The sequence below is a fragment of the Gracilinanus agilis genome, chromosome 4 (genome assembly GCF_016433145.1).
Source record: "Gracilinanus agilis isolate LMUSP501 chromosome 4, AgileGrace, whole genome shotgun sequence".
Taxonomy (NCBI): Eukaryota; Metazoa; Chordata; class Mammalia; order Didelphimorphia; family Didelphidae; genus Gracilinanus; species Gracilinanus agilis.
The window spans coordinates 325741775-325757918 of NC_058133.1; the positions used below are offsets into that span (position 1 = coordinate 325741775).

Consider the following 16144-nt stretch of genomic DNA (forward strand, 5'->3'; position numbering starts at 1 on the left):
GAGAAGTGACAGTTGAGGACCTTCAGAATTCTCTAATCTCTTCTTGCTGTTAGCCCCTCCCAGACAGAATTCTGAACAGGCACATTCTACTGGGCTGGTTTCAGGGTCCATTCCACCCCCAGCTACCTGCTTGCCTTTGCAAATTCAGTTCACACTGTTACAACATCCCCATAATTTCCAATTCTTTACCACTAGAAAAAGAGCTGAAACAAAGCTAATTTCTGTTAGATGGTTTATAATTACATAATCAGTATAGTAGTGTGTATATATATGTGTACACACACACACACATATATAAAACTTACAGATGTATAATTTTTTACATGCTCAGGTTATATGCTCAAAAATTTATTACTGAGATATGCAAAAAAAAAGCTTGGAGGCTGCTATGATAGACAGTTAAGGCTTCTTTGCTAAATAATATTCTCCTATAATGACTGATAATATAATTAAAAGAACATTTCTCTTGTGTAATTGAAATTTTGAGGTCTTTGATCTAAACGAAGTTAGGAGTCTTTCAAACTACATTTCCCAAGATTCCTGGCTTATATAATGATGTAGGCAGCTATGTAATGATGTGGAACAGAGGTTAAAAATGAGTGGCTGGGCTTGCATTGTCTCTTTTCCGGCTGAAGCAACATGGTGGCAGAGGTAATGGCCGGTCTTTCAAACTGACTCTTAACATGGCATGTGACTTCATTTTTCTAATGGCTACCAATAAATCTTTTAAGACCCCAAATACTTTTAAATCTATCCTTTTATATCCATTTTATTTCTTACACTCTTTGAGTCAAAAAGAAAAATTACATTAAACAGCTTTGTTGAACATCTGTGTATGGCACAGTCAATGGACACTTAGAGGTACAAATATGAAAAAAAACATAGTCTCTATGCTCAAGGAGCTTAATCACCCTCTTTAGGGTAGACAACTGGTACTCTGTGAGGGAGCAAAGAAAAGATCTAGGTAGACAATGCATTAGTTACCCTCCCTTACATACTTAAAACTTCTTCCACTTGAAACTCAATCTCCTGTCTTACTGACACCAGTATAAATCAGTCTACATAAGTCTGGCCAAACCAAAGGAATTTGGCTGCAGATTTGAAGAAATAAAGATAGTCAATCTAAGAAATCTAATTTGTTTCATCCTTTCTCTAAGTTTTTCATCTAAAGAATCAAATTGAATTCATATGAAATTCTTGAATGTTTCAAGTCATAAATAGATAGCCATATTCTCTTTGTAACTAGCAGGGAGCACTTGGTAGGAATAATTGTGGCTGAAAGAGAAGAGGATGTTGCCCACATTAGAGATTAGTTTTTTTTAATTGATTATTGATCATCTCCAGAACTAAAATTTCTTTTTCTTCTTCCATTTAGTGCCTCAGAAGCTACCTTAATATCTTTCTGGGCCCTTTTTAATTTGTTATTTACTTATATTAAGGTATCTTTAAATTTTATATTATTTAATTAAATTTTATTTATTTATATTTTTAGTTTATATTAAGGTATTCTGCCAATTGGTTTTAAATAAAAATGAGACGGGCAAGTTCAATAACATAGCTTTAACATGCTTGATATAGTTAAATTGAGCTGACCAAAAATACCAGTATGTTAACGATTGAAATAAATCTTTTGGGAATGGATATGCTTTATAAATCAATAGTCTAGTCTTCTCTACTATATGTAAATAAAATTAACAATTTAGATGAATTAAATATTTACCAAAAATACAAAGCACTCAAACAGAATTAGAGAATTTAAACAACCCAATTAGACAAGAAATTGCATATCATAAAATGAAATTCTTTTTTTTTTTTTTGAAGTTTTTTTTTTTTAAACCCTTGTACTTCGGTGTATTGTCTCATAGGTGGAAGATTGGTAAGGGTGGGCAATGGGGGTCAAGTGACTTGCCCAGGGTCACACAGCTGGGAAGTGGCTGAGGCCGGGTTTGAACCTAGGACCTCCTGTCTCTAGACCTGACTCTCACTCCACTGAGCTACCCAGCTGCCCCTGAAATTCTTAAAAAACAAACTAATTCCCTATTCTAGGGAATTCCATCAAACATTCAGAGAACAATTCAAATGCTACAATACAGTGTTGTCTGTAATTAACAAAAGAAAGAGCCAAATTTTTTTTATGAATTTGTAGTCTTGATGCATAATTCAGAGAGAATCAAAATTGGAAGAGAAAACTTGGGACTAATTTCCCTAATGAACCTAGATGCAAAAAAATTTAAATAAAATATTAGCAAGAAGCTAAAAGAACACATCCAGAATTATATACATTATGACCAGGTTTTCCTAGAAATGGAAGAGTTGCTATTGGGACATTAATGCATTGCTGGTAGAGTTGTGAATTAATTCAACCATTCTGGATGGCAATTTGGAACTATGCCTCAAGAGCACTAAAAGCCTGCCTGCCCTTTGATCCAGCCACACCATTGCTGGGTTTGTACCTCAAAGAGATCATAAGGAAAAAGACTTGCACAAAAATATTTATAGCTGCGCTTTTTGTGGTGGCAAAAAACTGGAAAACGAGGGTATGTCCTTCAATTGGAGAATGGCTGAACGAATTGTGGTATATGCTGGTGATGGAAAACTATTGTGCTCAAAGGAATAATAAACTGGAGGAATTCCATGTGAACTGGAAAGCCCTCCAGGAATTGATGCAGAGTGAAAGGAGCAGAGCCAGAAGAACATTGTACACAGAGACCAATACACTGTGGTAAAATAGAATGTAATGGATTTCTGTACTAGTAGCAATGCAATGACCCAGGACAATTCTGAGGGATTTATGGAAAAGAACACTACCCACATTCAGAGGAAGAACTACAGGAGAGGAAACACAGAAGAAAAACAACTGCTTGAACACATGGGTTGATGCAGACATGATTTGGAAAGTAAACTCTAAATGACCACCCTAGTACAACTATCAATAATATGGAAATAAGTCTTGATTGATGACACATGAAGAAACCAGTGGAAATGTACGTCGGCTAGGGGTTGGGGGTAGGGGTGGGGTTGGGGGGGAGAGTAAAAACATGAATTATGTAACCTTGGAAAAAAATTTCTAGAAAAAATTTCCAATTTTAATTAACTATTAGTAACAATCATGATTATATTGCAGAAAAAGCTTTTAATAAAATATAACATCCATTTCTTTGAAAAACCAGAAAACAAAGGAATAAATAGGCCTTTCTTTGAAATGATAGTAATATATTTAAAACCAATAGCTATCATTATTTATAATGAAAATAAACTAAAATTCTTTCAAACGAATTCAAGGGTAAAATAAGGCTGTCCATTGTCATCGGTTAATTTTTCACATAGTAGCAGAAGTAATAGCAATACAGGCAGTTAAACAAAATAAAATAAGAAAAGAGGACATAGATAACTTTGAAAAGATTTGGAAAGACCTAATATACTGATGCAAAGAAAGTTAAGTAATCAGAACTAGAACTGTTCATTCACCTAGCCTAACCTCTTCATTTTGTAGATTAGGAAACAGGTCCAGAGAAGTTTTTTCTAATTTTATTTTTTATTTTTTTAAACCCTTAACTTCTGTGTATTGGCTCCTTGGTGGGAGAGTGGTAAGGGTGGGCAATGGGGGTCAAGTGACTTGCCCAGGGTCACACAGCTGGGAAGTGTCTGAGGCTGGATTTGAACCTAGGACCTCCCATCTCTAGGCCTGGCTCTCAATCCACTGAGCTACCCAGAGCTGCCCCACCCAGAGAAGTTTTAATGATTGACTCAGTCTCACAGAGATGGTGAGTGATAGGTCCAGGAGTAGAACCAAATGACAAATCATATACTCTCCACTAGAGCAAGCTGCATGGTCTTAAATAAGCCTTGTTGCAGGGCTTAAAGTGTGGTCAAAATGTGGGTTATGGCTCTCTTTGATTCCTTTCAAACACAATCTGTATATCATATCCTTTTTCCTCTAACTAGCACTTAATAACATTTACATTTTTAAAAAATAAGAAAAAGTTCATTAATTATTTTTCTTAAAATTGTTGTTTTAAAAGTGTGAAAGTGCCACATTTTGTTAATGAAAAAAACAAAGGCAGTATTTTTCTTTAGAGTAAGATAGATTTCTTCTGTTTGCAGAAACATCTTTCTTTGGAAGTCTGCATGCTACAGTTTTTTTATGCTTACATTCAAAGGTAAGACAATATTTCATTTTTTCCAACTGCTTTACCATTTTATAAAAGATAAGCAAAGGGGAGTTTGAATCTTTTTTAATATACCCTCTCCAGTTTATGCTACTACTCATAAATTCCATAATCAAGAGGGTTATATAAGAAAGTAGACATTGGGAAAGCTGGAATTTTAATGAAAATGAAAGCTCTGAATCATTATTGAAATAGTACTGACATTTTACAATGTTGGGACTAGTGGGCATATAGCATACTGGGAAGAAATTTTTAATCCTTTTTTTTTTTTTACTGATACAGTATAAGGTGCTGTCTCCACTACAGCAAAGCTTCCTGACTATCATTTATTATTTTTATGATCTCTTAAAAAGCATGCTGACTGTCTAAAGAAAAAGTTATTTGGTATATTTTAATAGATGGCAATATAGATTAAAGGCTACTTGCGGTCTGAACTTGTATATAAAAAGGTAGGTTTGAGGTAAAACTTAAAGATAATCTTGATTTATTTACAGGTGAGAGAAGGGTGTTCTGGATAGACTGTCAACCTTCCCTATGCTGATGTGGAAACTCATAGGGGAAGAAGCTAATATAAGGGGGAAATGGAAAGACTAGGGTAGGAAAAAGGCAAATGTGATGTCAGTCACTAAACTGAGAAATTTATAATTTGGGTTTACTTTGGTAGTTAAATGATTAACAGAATTTATTATGAGTTCTATAGAAAGCTATTCTAAAACTCATGGAAATTTCAGATTAGGTATTTTGAATTTCTTTTTTTTTTAAATAATAATACAGAACATATAGTTTTTAAGAGTCCTGAATTGGATCCATGACTAGAAAAAAATCAGTTTTTTTCAGAAGAGGTAAAGAATGAGCTTGTCACATAAATAATAGGAACAAGATTAAAGTTTGATGTGACTTTATAAACTGTACTTGTTTTATAGGATTCCAGTACCCAGTTTAGTTGATAGCTGGACATCATTGCTGGTTCTTCTGAAAGATTCTATACAGCTGAGTCTCCCAGCTCCAGGGCAGTTTCTCATACTTGGGTGAGGAGTTTAATTTAAAATATTTTATTTTTCTAAAGATGATAGATGGACTTACAACTTTATCACTGGGTAGGTTTGGGGACTAGTGTATTTTCCTCCTTTCTTGTCATAGGGAGCTTTATGGATAGGTAGGGTGGATCAGGGGAGAGATTAGAAGGTAAAATAAGCAAAATTGTTTTTCATAGAATGTGTTAAATGGGCAGCTAAACAGGCAAAAATCTTGGAACTTTGTTTCCAGTTGGACAATGACAATGAAGAAAAGCAGTGTGGGAAAAAATTAATTTATCAGACATGCCAAAAAAGTAACAAAAGCCTCCAAGCCAGAAAGAAATAGGTTATTGAGAAAGGACTGGTCTCATAAATAAAACCAGACTCTGGTCAAAGACCTCTAGCCTTGTGAGACCTCCTTTTATACCCAAAAACTGATGCTCCAAAGGTGATACAAGTGTCAGAAATCAAATAACAAGTGACATTAGAATAAGTATAAGTAGTCTAACATCTGAACACATATGAAACTTAAATAGTAACTAAAAATTACGCTAAGTCAACTGAGAAAGGGAATGTACTCACTTAACTTAGATGCAGAATTTGATTTATCTATTTTTAAGGCTATTCTTGTAATGATCACATCTGACATACATTACTTGCTGTTTGAGATTTACTTCACCTTTGCCAGTACTCACCCAATTTATTCCAGCATTTGTTAAGTGAACGATAGAGTCACATCTTAATTAACTCATGCTAAAATTGCTTAACTATGCTAGAATCATATCTTGATTAAATCATGCATACTGCTAACACTAAATCATAAAGTGGGGTAGGGGGTTTCACATTCACAGCTAGTCTTACTCTGGTCCAGGTCCCTTGCTTCTGAAAAAAAATGAACTGAGGTACATTTTCTCATTTCTTCTTTGAGGCTAGGCTTGGTGGTAGGTCATTATTTATTATTATCAACCTTCAATTTCAGGTTTATTTCTTTTGTTTGACAGTGTTATGGTTCTGTATGTTTTCTTGGTTTTGCTTACTTCACATTGCATCAGTTCATATATATCTGGGGAATTCATTTTCACCCACCTTTTTCTTTAAAGTAATATATTCTTTTGATATTTGGCATATTTTAGAGTTCTGAATGAATTCATCATGAAAAACCCTAATTTGGAAAATAAAAAAGACCAAAGAGACCTTCAGGTAAAGTATTAAGTCTTAATTAAAGTATTAATAGACCTTAAATTTTTTTCAGATCATTTCTAGTAAATGCAGTTAAAAAAAGAATTGGGGGTAGGTGGGGAGCCTGACCATGGAGTTAGGAGACCTATCCTTATTACCTATTTCTACCTATGGGACCTTGGCAAATCATTTAATTTCTTTGGTCCTTTGTTTCCTCACCTAGCTTTCAAATCTATGATACTGTGTTCATGTAGTAGTCTCCTTTTAGCTCTTAAATTCTGTATAACCCAAGTATGAATATATGATGCTATAAACTATAATTAAGCTAAATTTTCCTACATCACAAATTTGTACACAAAAAACTTGTGAAATTGGATGTAACAAAGCATATTGTCTTTTTGTTCCCTAAGCTTAATTTTGTTGCGTTTATTTCTTTAGGATGTGACTCATAAAATAGTAGATGCAATTGGTGCAATTGCTGGCTCTTCTTTGGAACAGACTACATGGTTACGTCGAAATTTGGAGGTTAAACCTTCCCCCAAAATCATGGTGGATGGCACCAATCTGGAATCTGATGTAGAAGGTATTAGAATAAATCAGTTTAACTTATGTTTGGGGTCATAGTGATCTAATATTTTTCAAGAATTCAGTCAGCAGTTTAAGAACTATGATAACTTTGCTTCCATAGACATTCTTTATAACTTTTGTTTTAAATGAAAATAGTAGTAGTAGTATTATACCTGCCTTTTGTTTTATTTAGATATGTTGTCACCTGCTATGGAAACATCGAATATAACTCCTTCTGTGTATAGTGTTCATGCCCTGACATTACTTTCTGAGGTAATTGTTTTGTAGTGCATTTAATTATGTTCTTCATATGATTTTTAAGGTGTTATCTGTTAGTGCTGATGATAAATAGTTGTTATTGAATGCCTTATTTTTGAAAACCAATTTACTTTTTTCAATAAATAGGATTATTTGGTTTAAGTGGATTTTAAAATTATAATTTTTATTTAGTTTCCTTAAATATGAGCTTCAGTTTATATTCAGTTTATTAAACCTTGTTCATTATACTGTTAAATAAATAAAATTCCTTTAAATTATAGTATTTATATCACAAGTTTATAAGGGAAGTTTTGCCATGACCCTGTTACAAAGAAACTTATTGTCCAGGTCTTGAGTTTTTGCTCCCACTGACTTGTTATTTTAGGCAAATCATTTAACATTTCTAAGCTCTAGTTTTCTAGTATCTCAATTAGGGCTGGTTGTCTTTCACCTTTTTCACCAAATTGTAATGAGTCAAAAAGCAAATTAAGAGAATTTAAAGACCAGCTCTCCTTGGGAGATGGGGTAGGAATAGGTAGCAGTGCCTTTTAACTGATAAACTTTAGAGTTATTGGTATGGATTCCTAAGAATTCCATGTTTTTCCCGAACCCAAAGCTATTACTATTTAACAGTACTTGTTTCAGCTCATAAGATTACACTTTTCTGATTCTTATGGTTTGTAGGTTCTGGCTCATCTTCTGGATATGGTATTCTACAGTGATGAGAAAGAAAGAGTCATTCCATTACTTGTAAATATTATGCATTATGTTGTACCCTACCTCCGAAATCACAGGTACTGTTACTCTAAGTATATGGCATAAATATTTTAAAATTTGAGAAAATGGAAACAAGTTGCTATTTATGGCCACTTTTGCTTTGTTCATAAAATATGAATATTGAATTCTTCCCATATTAAAAATAACAACCAAAAAACTCTTCTTTATTAGAATTGCTATAAGTATTGGTTCCGTGGCAGAAGAGTGGGGTAAAGGGCTAGCCAATTGGGGTTAAGTGAATTGCCCAGGGTCATGCAACCAGGAAATGTCCGGGATTAAATTGGAACCCAGGACATCCCATCTCCAGTCTTGGTTCTCTTTCCCCTGGGCTATGTAGTTACCCCAATATTCACATTTTTATTATATAAAATGGCTAGCTGGCACAGTATTAGACAGTGTACTAGGCCTAACATCAGGAAAATGTGTGTTCAAATCCAGCTTCAGATACTTACTAGCTTTGTTACCCTGAGCAAGTCTGCCTCAATTTCTTAAGCTATAAAATAGGGATTATAACAGCACACATATACCCCCAACCTACTGGGGTTGTTGTAGGGTTTAAAAGTGCTTAGCATAGTGCTTGGCACATAGTAAGCACTTATTATTTATTCCCTTCCCTTTAACTATAATGGTAACAACCAGATTTAGTCATTCTTTTACATTGGGATATTTTTCATTTCTTTGCTAAATAATTGTTATTAAACAAAATACTTAAACTACAACTTGCATGTTAATTGTTTTTTTCCTCCCCTTTCAAGTGCCCATAATGCGCCCAGTTATCGGGCCTGTGTTCAGCTACTTAGCAGTCTTAGCGGGTATCAGTATACACGGAGAGCATGGAAAAAAGAAGCATTTGACCTCTTTATGGATTCCAGTTTTTTCCAAATGGATGCCTCTTGTGTTAATCAGTAAGTCAGAACCTTCATTTTATCAGCTAGGCTGTGCCCTAGTTCAGACATTTTGGCTCCTAAGTTAAGTCAGTCCCAAGTCTAAGAAATCATTTTTCGGTGAATCTCCCCCAAACACCCCTATTTACTTATATATGTTACAACTTTTGTGTCTTTTAGTTGGAGAGCAATTATGGACAACCTGATGACACATGACAAAACCACATTTAGAGATTTAATGAGTGAGTATCATAGACTGACAGAAGAAATAGCCTTCCTGCATGTGCTCAGCCCCCTCCCATTCTCTCTTCAGTTCTGGAAACCACTGAATTGGAATGACGTGGGTTCTCCAGGAGTAAGTCTGCGGGAGTTTACACCAAACGAGCCTGCAGAACACAAGCTGTGGCTTAAAGCACTTCTCTAAGTCACTTTGCCAGTAGAAAAGTGAAGCCAGGAGCTAGAATAGCAAGAGCATTTACATGTCACTGTAAAGGTTTGCAAAGCAATATATGTGAATTATTTCATTGAATCTTCATAAGAATCCTGCAGGTCCATCCTGTTCCTGCCACACACTCATTTGACCAATGAGGAAACTGAGGCCAAGAGGTTAAATGATTTGTTGCCTAGGAGCATCTAGCCAGTGTCTAAGAAAGGACTTGAGTTCAAGTTCAACATTCTCACAATTACTATTTGCTATTTTGAAAATCTATCTTGGACTAGAGGGTCAAGTGATGGGCTTGGAATAAGGAAGATCTGAATTTAAGTCCCGCCTCTAATGTTTATTAGTTGTGGGACCAAGGACAACTCTTTTAACTTCTCAGTCTAAATTTCTTCATTTGTAAAAGGGAGGTGATAACTGTCATGCTTTCTTCATAGACAATGTAGTTATTCCTAAATAAAAGAATTTAGGTAAAGTGTTTTGAAATTTTTAAAAAAGTGTTATTTCTCACTGGAGACAAGTAGTGAAAAGATTCCTAGACTAGGTATCAAGAGACTTTTGAACTAGCCCCAACCTCCCCATCTGCAATGAGAATTATAATTCTTACCCCCACAGATGTCAAGTGGTTGTTGAGAATTAAACAAGAGAATGTATGGTAGAGACCTTTGTAAAGCATCTAAAGAGCTTTACTCAAAAAATCCAAAGCTTTGCTAGTAGTAATAGTTTTATTCTGTTTCCTCCTGTTGACAGCTCATTTTCCCCTCTTGACATGTGGTTTCTACTTTTATCTGTGTGCTTCCTATGCCTTTGGCCCACTTATTATTTTTTCTAGATCTTTGTCTATTCGTCGTCTCTCCCCAACTCTACCTTCTTCCTACGTCCTGTTGCTGCCACTTTATGTCACTAGGAAACCTAGAACAGCCTTTGTGTACATGTTTCGTTTAATGTGCTTATGCATGTTTTCTTTTTCAGCACGAGTAGCTGTGGCTCAAAGCAGCTCACTCAATCTCTTTGCCAACAGGGATGTGGAGCTGGAACAGAGAGCCATGCTCTTAAAAAGATTAGCATTTGCTATTTTTAGCAGTGAAATAGACCAGTATCAGAAATATCTTCCAGATATACAAGGTAATTAGTGGAAACTTTTTGTAAGTTATTATTTCTTACAGAAAAATTCCCCCAAGTTATAAGTCTGTGTGAAACCATCTTATCACCTAAAGAGAAAAACAGTTGTTCTGGTGAAATTGTTAAGTTGCTTAAGATATCTTGCATAAAGAGTATGTGTGTGTTTACTATTAGGATTTCATTGAAATTGGTGATATGAGATCCAAATTTTTGCTGTACAGAGATGCTAGTGTTTTTGAGGCATATGATTGGTACGTGTATATACAGAGGGGGGCAGAAATGGATTCACATGATATTTACAGTTCTGCAGAATTTGGAGATTCTAACTCTGTAAAACCATTCTCATTAAATAGGGATTTGTTGGGCTCCCCATCATCTAGGAAGTATTGACTGTGTCTCTTTTTTATCATTCTACTGGGTCAGCTCATTTATATAGAGGCTACATGTTGGGGTTATACTTTAAATGATGAAGTGGGATTATTGCTGTCTCACAAGAAATCCTTCTCAGCTTGCTGCTTGTTGCTATCTAAAGGATATTTGTTACCTGACTCAGGACTATAAATGGGTCCCAGAATGAGTAAAGTCTCCATGGAGCCTTTCCCTCTTCTTGAACCAAGAACCATAGACATGCATAACCTTTTTTTGTGATTTGATAAATTGACTAGATAATATGAGAGAAGAATGATCATGAGCAGAATTACTCAGTAGTAAGAGATCCTTTATTTTGCTTTTCTCTTCCAGAAAGATTGGTAGAGAGTCTCCGTTTGCCCCAGGTGCCCACTCTTCATTCTCAAGTTTTCCTGTTTTTCAGAGTTTTACTTTTAAGAATGTCTCCCCAGCATCTTACCTCACTCTGGCCAACTATGATCACAGAACTAGTAAGTAGGTTTTGAAAAAGCTACAAGACTTAAAGAGCCGGCCATAAGTGAGACTTCTAGGATAGACATGAACTTTAGCCATTACAAATACTGTTGCATTTATAGTTGAATTTAACCATATTCCATTTAATACTTAAGCAGAAAGGTGGCAGCTAGGTAGCACCAGGCCTAAAGTCTGGAGGACCTAGATTCAAAGCTGTCTAGCTGTTTGATCCTGGGCAGGCCACTTAACTCCAGTTGCCCAGCCCTTGCCACTCTTCTTTCTTAGACTAAGACACAATACACAGCCACTGTTTTCTAGTCATCTTTTATACATATGTCTAATTGTTCTTTAATCTCATCTAAAGCAAGTATATCTCTTGTCCTTTATTTCTAAATAGTTCTTGCCATTTTCCCTTTAAAGTAGGTTTTCTTTCCTTATGATTCTAATCTACTTCATATAAGTATGTCTATTCATTCACTTTCCCCCAATGACATCTGCAGAAGGGGCACTTTAAACTTTTTTTAAGACTTCACCTACATCATTTGTGCTTCCAAATTCAAAAGGTACTTGTAATTTTTTTGCATGGAAAAAAAATGTCATTGAAAAGAACTTTGATAGGTATCCTAAATATTAGGAAATGTTTGCCCTAAAGCTTAATGATTGTATGGCAATAGGATTTGATGACCACCTAAGTGAAAACATTTTCACCTGATTGTTTGGTCTTCAGGTGCAAGTATTTTTACTGATGGAACAGGAACTCTCTGCTGATGAAGATATTTCAAAGTAAGTATGGTTACTTTCAGTATTTTAACCTGAAATCACCTTTGGCTTTACTTAGCAAACGGAAACCAGCATATCTGGTTTCTCGTCTGATGCATTCAGTACTCTCCTTGCCTCTTAATAACAGTAGTCATACAAGGATGCCCATTATCACCACTGTTACACACTATTGTACTAGAAATGCTAGCTAAAGCAATTAGAAAAGAAAAAGAAATGCAAAAAAGTTAGAATAGGCAATGAAGAAACAAAGTTACCACTCTTTGCAGATGATATGATGGTATATAATTAGAGAATCCTAGAGAATCAACTAACAAATTAGTTGAAATAATTAGCAACTTTAGCAAAGTTGCAGGATATAAACCAAATCCATGTAAATAAATATAGCCAAAATACTTGGTTTCGTAGTGCTCTCCAGTGGTTGTGTCTGACCCTAACTTTTTGGCCAGCTGAGCGAATTATAATTCATACCATCAAGCATTTAAGTATATAAGCATAGTCTAAATAGCATATAACTTTTGTTACCACTCATCATTACTAATTTCACCATCCCATTGTTTAGATCATGTCCTAAGACACATCACTCTATGGTAAAAATATAGTATTGAGCCCAAAAGACAGGTTTAGTCCCATCTCCCAGCAGTAGATTTTTAATAGGTACACTAATTATAGTTTTTATATTGTACTTTAAATATAAGTTAATATACTTGTTGCCTAAGAAAGCTTTATATAGCAAGCTAGAGCAAGGTTCTCATGTTTTCTTGGCTTTGCAATTTATGCCTAAACAATTTGCATATGTGATTGTAACCGTTAGGAGTTCTACATTCTTGGGACTTCACAAAACTCTTGTTAGTTGAACATAGCAAAATACACTTGGTCATAACTTATCAGTAAAGCCAGTCAAATAGAACAGTAGCTGGGCACCATAATTATTTTATTGGTATTGTCACATGATATAAATGAGGAAACACTTTTTCTGTTCTCTTAAACAAAATACGTATGTAAGATTTTTCTAAGAACCAGTTATGATAAAGCTGGTGACCACCATCTTCCTTGACTTAGGACATCAGGACCATCTGTGGCTGGCCTGGAGACCACTTACACAGGAGGCAATGGCTTTTCAACTTCATATAACAGCCAGCGATGGTTAAACCTTTACCTCTCTGCTTGCAAATTTTTGGATTTGGCTCTAGCTTTACCATCAGAAAATCTTCCTCAGTTTCAGATGTAAGTAAAAAAAGAAAGAACTATTTGTTTTTTCCCTCTAATTCTCTAAGACTATTTGAAAAGTATATGATGTATAAGTTGAAATCTTGATCTCAGAATCTCATTTTCATGGATGCGTAAAAGTTGTTCGTTGCCCCCTCACTTCCAAAAAACTTCCATTTTCTTCCCCTTTCCCCCAGGAGAACTTATGGTCAAGACATGTTTCACTTGTGCCTTTGTATCCCAGTAACTAGGTAGCACAATAACCAGGGCATGTACTAGGCACTTAATGAATATTAGTATTAAAAAATTAATGTGATTACATTAAAATGAGTAAATTGAAAAACTCCCATAGTATCTTTTTCTTAACCCTTTCTGTCCTAGTAACAGAATAGATAAACAGACAGATAAACAGAGTTAAAGATTTGCCACGAGTCACACAGCTAGGAACTCCCATAGTGTCTTGTATGTAGTAAGGGCCAAAAATACGTTGGTTAGTAATTACTGCTTTAAAAAAGAATATAAATTCTTTGAAAACACCTTCTTAAGATAATGTATATTTGATTACCTGAAACTCATGGAAGGTTTAACTATAATAGAGCTATATTTCTGTATGGTAGGCATTGCCCTCTAGATTAAAGACGTGTCTGAAACATAACAGATAAAATTGTTTATATATAAATCACTCCAGAGATTTCTTAATCATTTTTTAATCATACTGGGACTTTTTTGCCAGGAAGTCTTTGAGCAGATCTTAACCTGGGACTGTTAAATTGGTAGTTTGTTTTTTTAATTTTCAGGTATCTTCATAGCTATTTCAGTATAACTGATTTTCCTTATAATCCATTTTATTTTATGCTCTTAGAACCATTATTCTGAAAACGAGCCCATATGCTTTACCAGATTGCCAAATGAATCCATAACACAAAAAAAGGTTAAGAACCCTTGTTAAATGAATTTGGTGCAGGAAGAGGAGACATTGTAGTCGAAAGAGTACTGAATTTGGCATCAGGGTTCATGGGTTTGAATCATAACTGTTATTTACCTTATGACTAGAAGCAAATCATTTGATCTCACTGAGTCTATTTCTCATTTGTGAGGGTTAAATGGCACGGGACTCTTGTGAGGAGCACTTTGCAAGCCTTAAAGTTATAAATAAATGAGCTGTTCTATTGATTTTCCATGGTTCTTATATGAATAGGTATCGCTGGGCCTTCATTCCAGAAGCCTCAGATGATTCGGGTTTAGAAGTTAGAAGACAGGGCACACATCAACGGGAATTTAAACCTTACGTGGTCCGACTAGCAAAACTCCTCCGGAAAAGGGTTAAGGTAACTTTTTTGGGGTGGGGAGGTTCTAGTTTTGGTTTCTGTAACTACACATAAATTAGGATATTTTATTAAGCTAGATTTGTATCAGAGCTTAATGCCTCTTTAAGTGGAAAAAAATATATTAGATATACACTGATATGTATAATGTATATTGTAAGTTTTTTGGAGTTATTACAAGTCAGATCAAGGGGTTTAGGGACAGGAAGAAAGTGTGGCTTTATTCAAACCAATATTGTAGTAATTAATAGCCTTAATAGATTTTTAGGAGAAATTGACTTTAGTGCCTTATCAATATGTTTGTTCCCCAAGGCAAGCAACAGTGACAGAATATAAAACTATCTTTTGTACATCCAAACCTAGTCCAGTTATACTAATGAAGAGGCAGAGGAAGGCATATTGGTCTTTTAATCAATAAAGAATGTTACTGTGGTAGAACTTGGTAGTAACACATTTAAAAACTAAAAAATACCATAGCATATCACTAGAGACTGTCTCACTTATTTTGCCTTACCTAAAAAACACCTAGTGAGGTAAAATGATTAATAAGCTAAGGGCTGACTTTTCCTACTCTAAAAACTATGCAAAAATTTAAAAAACAAATTGAGTATAGACAATTAAAGTCTTAATTAAAAAGTAAGTTACTTAAAAAGTAAGCAAACTACTTTCATCTTCATAAGATAACAAAAGAATTACTTCCTTACACATGCGCATGTTCACACATTTTGAATAATAGCTGTAGGATATAGTAATCACAAAGGTGTTATTTCATTCTTACATGTAATTAGATCAAAGATAGGGAACTTTAAAAATAATGAAATCTAAATTCCATAATACTCCAATATTACCGGAGTCAACACAGTACTGGTTGAGGTTCTGACATAAATCTCAAGAAGAAAGAATGTCAAAACGAGATGGGCATAGATAGGGAAAGAATTATTTAGGGGGAAAAAAAGATGCTTCCATTAAAGTTTGCATTAAAAAAAAACAACCAAAACTAAATGGAAAGATAAACAGAAAAAGGGTTTTCAGCAGCAAAAACATTAAATGAATGGCAGCTCTGTAATGGTGAAGGTATTAGATACCTTGAAGAGCTTTTAATAAGGGTAAGTTTTGTTCACTGAATACACATTTATCATTACATGCATTTTAAAAAATTATTCCTACAAAAGTGAAACTATATTGGAAATCACAAGTGTGTTAGTCAGGAGGAGTAAATAGTATGGATCCTAAAGAACTATCCAGGAAATGTGAAGCCAATATCTTTTTTTTTTTTTTTTTAAACCCTTAACTGCTGTGTATTGGCTCCAAGGCAGAAGAGTGGTAAGGGTGGGCAATGGGGATCAAGTGACTTGCCCAGGGTCACACAGCTGGGAAGTGTCTTGAGGCCAAATTTGAACCTAGGACCTCCCGCCTCTAGACCTGATTCTCAATCTACTACCCATCTGCCCCCAGAAGCCAATATCTTTTGTCTTGAGACTATAGAGATGAGCAAGATTGAAAGGAACTAGACAGGGGGCAGAGCCAGGTTCTCTTAGAAACCTGTCATAAAATTTTTAGA

At 34.9% G+C, this 16144-nt stretch overlaps 1 protein-coding gene across 2 annotated transcripts in view; it reads left to right on the forward strand.

The window, feature by feature from the left end:
- DOP1A (DOP1 leucine zipper like protein A) overlaps positions 1-16144 on the forward strand; it is a 109320-nt gene that overhangs the window by 88855 nt on the left and 4321 nt on the right. Inside the window, exons 25-37 of one of the 2 annotated variants that reach the window (XM_044676304.1) lie at positions 4105-4160; positions 5093-5197; positions 6319-6385; positions 6803-6947; positions 7125-7204; positions 7874-7983; positions 8722-8871; positions 9031-9092; positions 10262-10414; positions 11153-11289; positions 12000-12055; positions 13112-13276; positions 14457-14586. In XM_044676304.1, coding sequence (XP_044532239.1) covers positions 4105-4160; positions 5093-5197; positions 6319-6385; positions 6803-6947; positions 7125-7204; positions 7874-7983; positions 8722-8871; positions 9031-9092; positions 10262-10414; positions 11153-11289; positions 12000-12055; positions 13112-13276; positions 14457-14586 — 1416 coding nt within the window. Of the gene's footprint in view, positions 1-4104; positions 4161-5092; positions 5198-6318; positions 6386-6802; positions 6948-7124; positions 7205-7873; positions 7984-8721; positions 8872-9030; positions 9093-10261; positions 10415-11152; positions 11290-11999; positions 12056-13111; positions 13277-14456; positions 14587-16144 lie in introns of those variants that run through there. The other variant, XM_044676305.1, reaches the window with a different exon arrangement.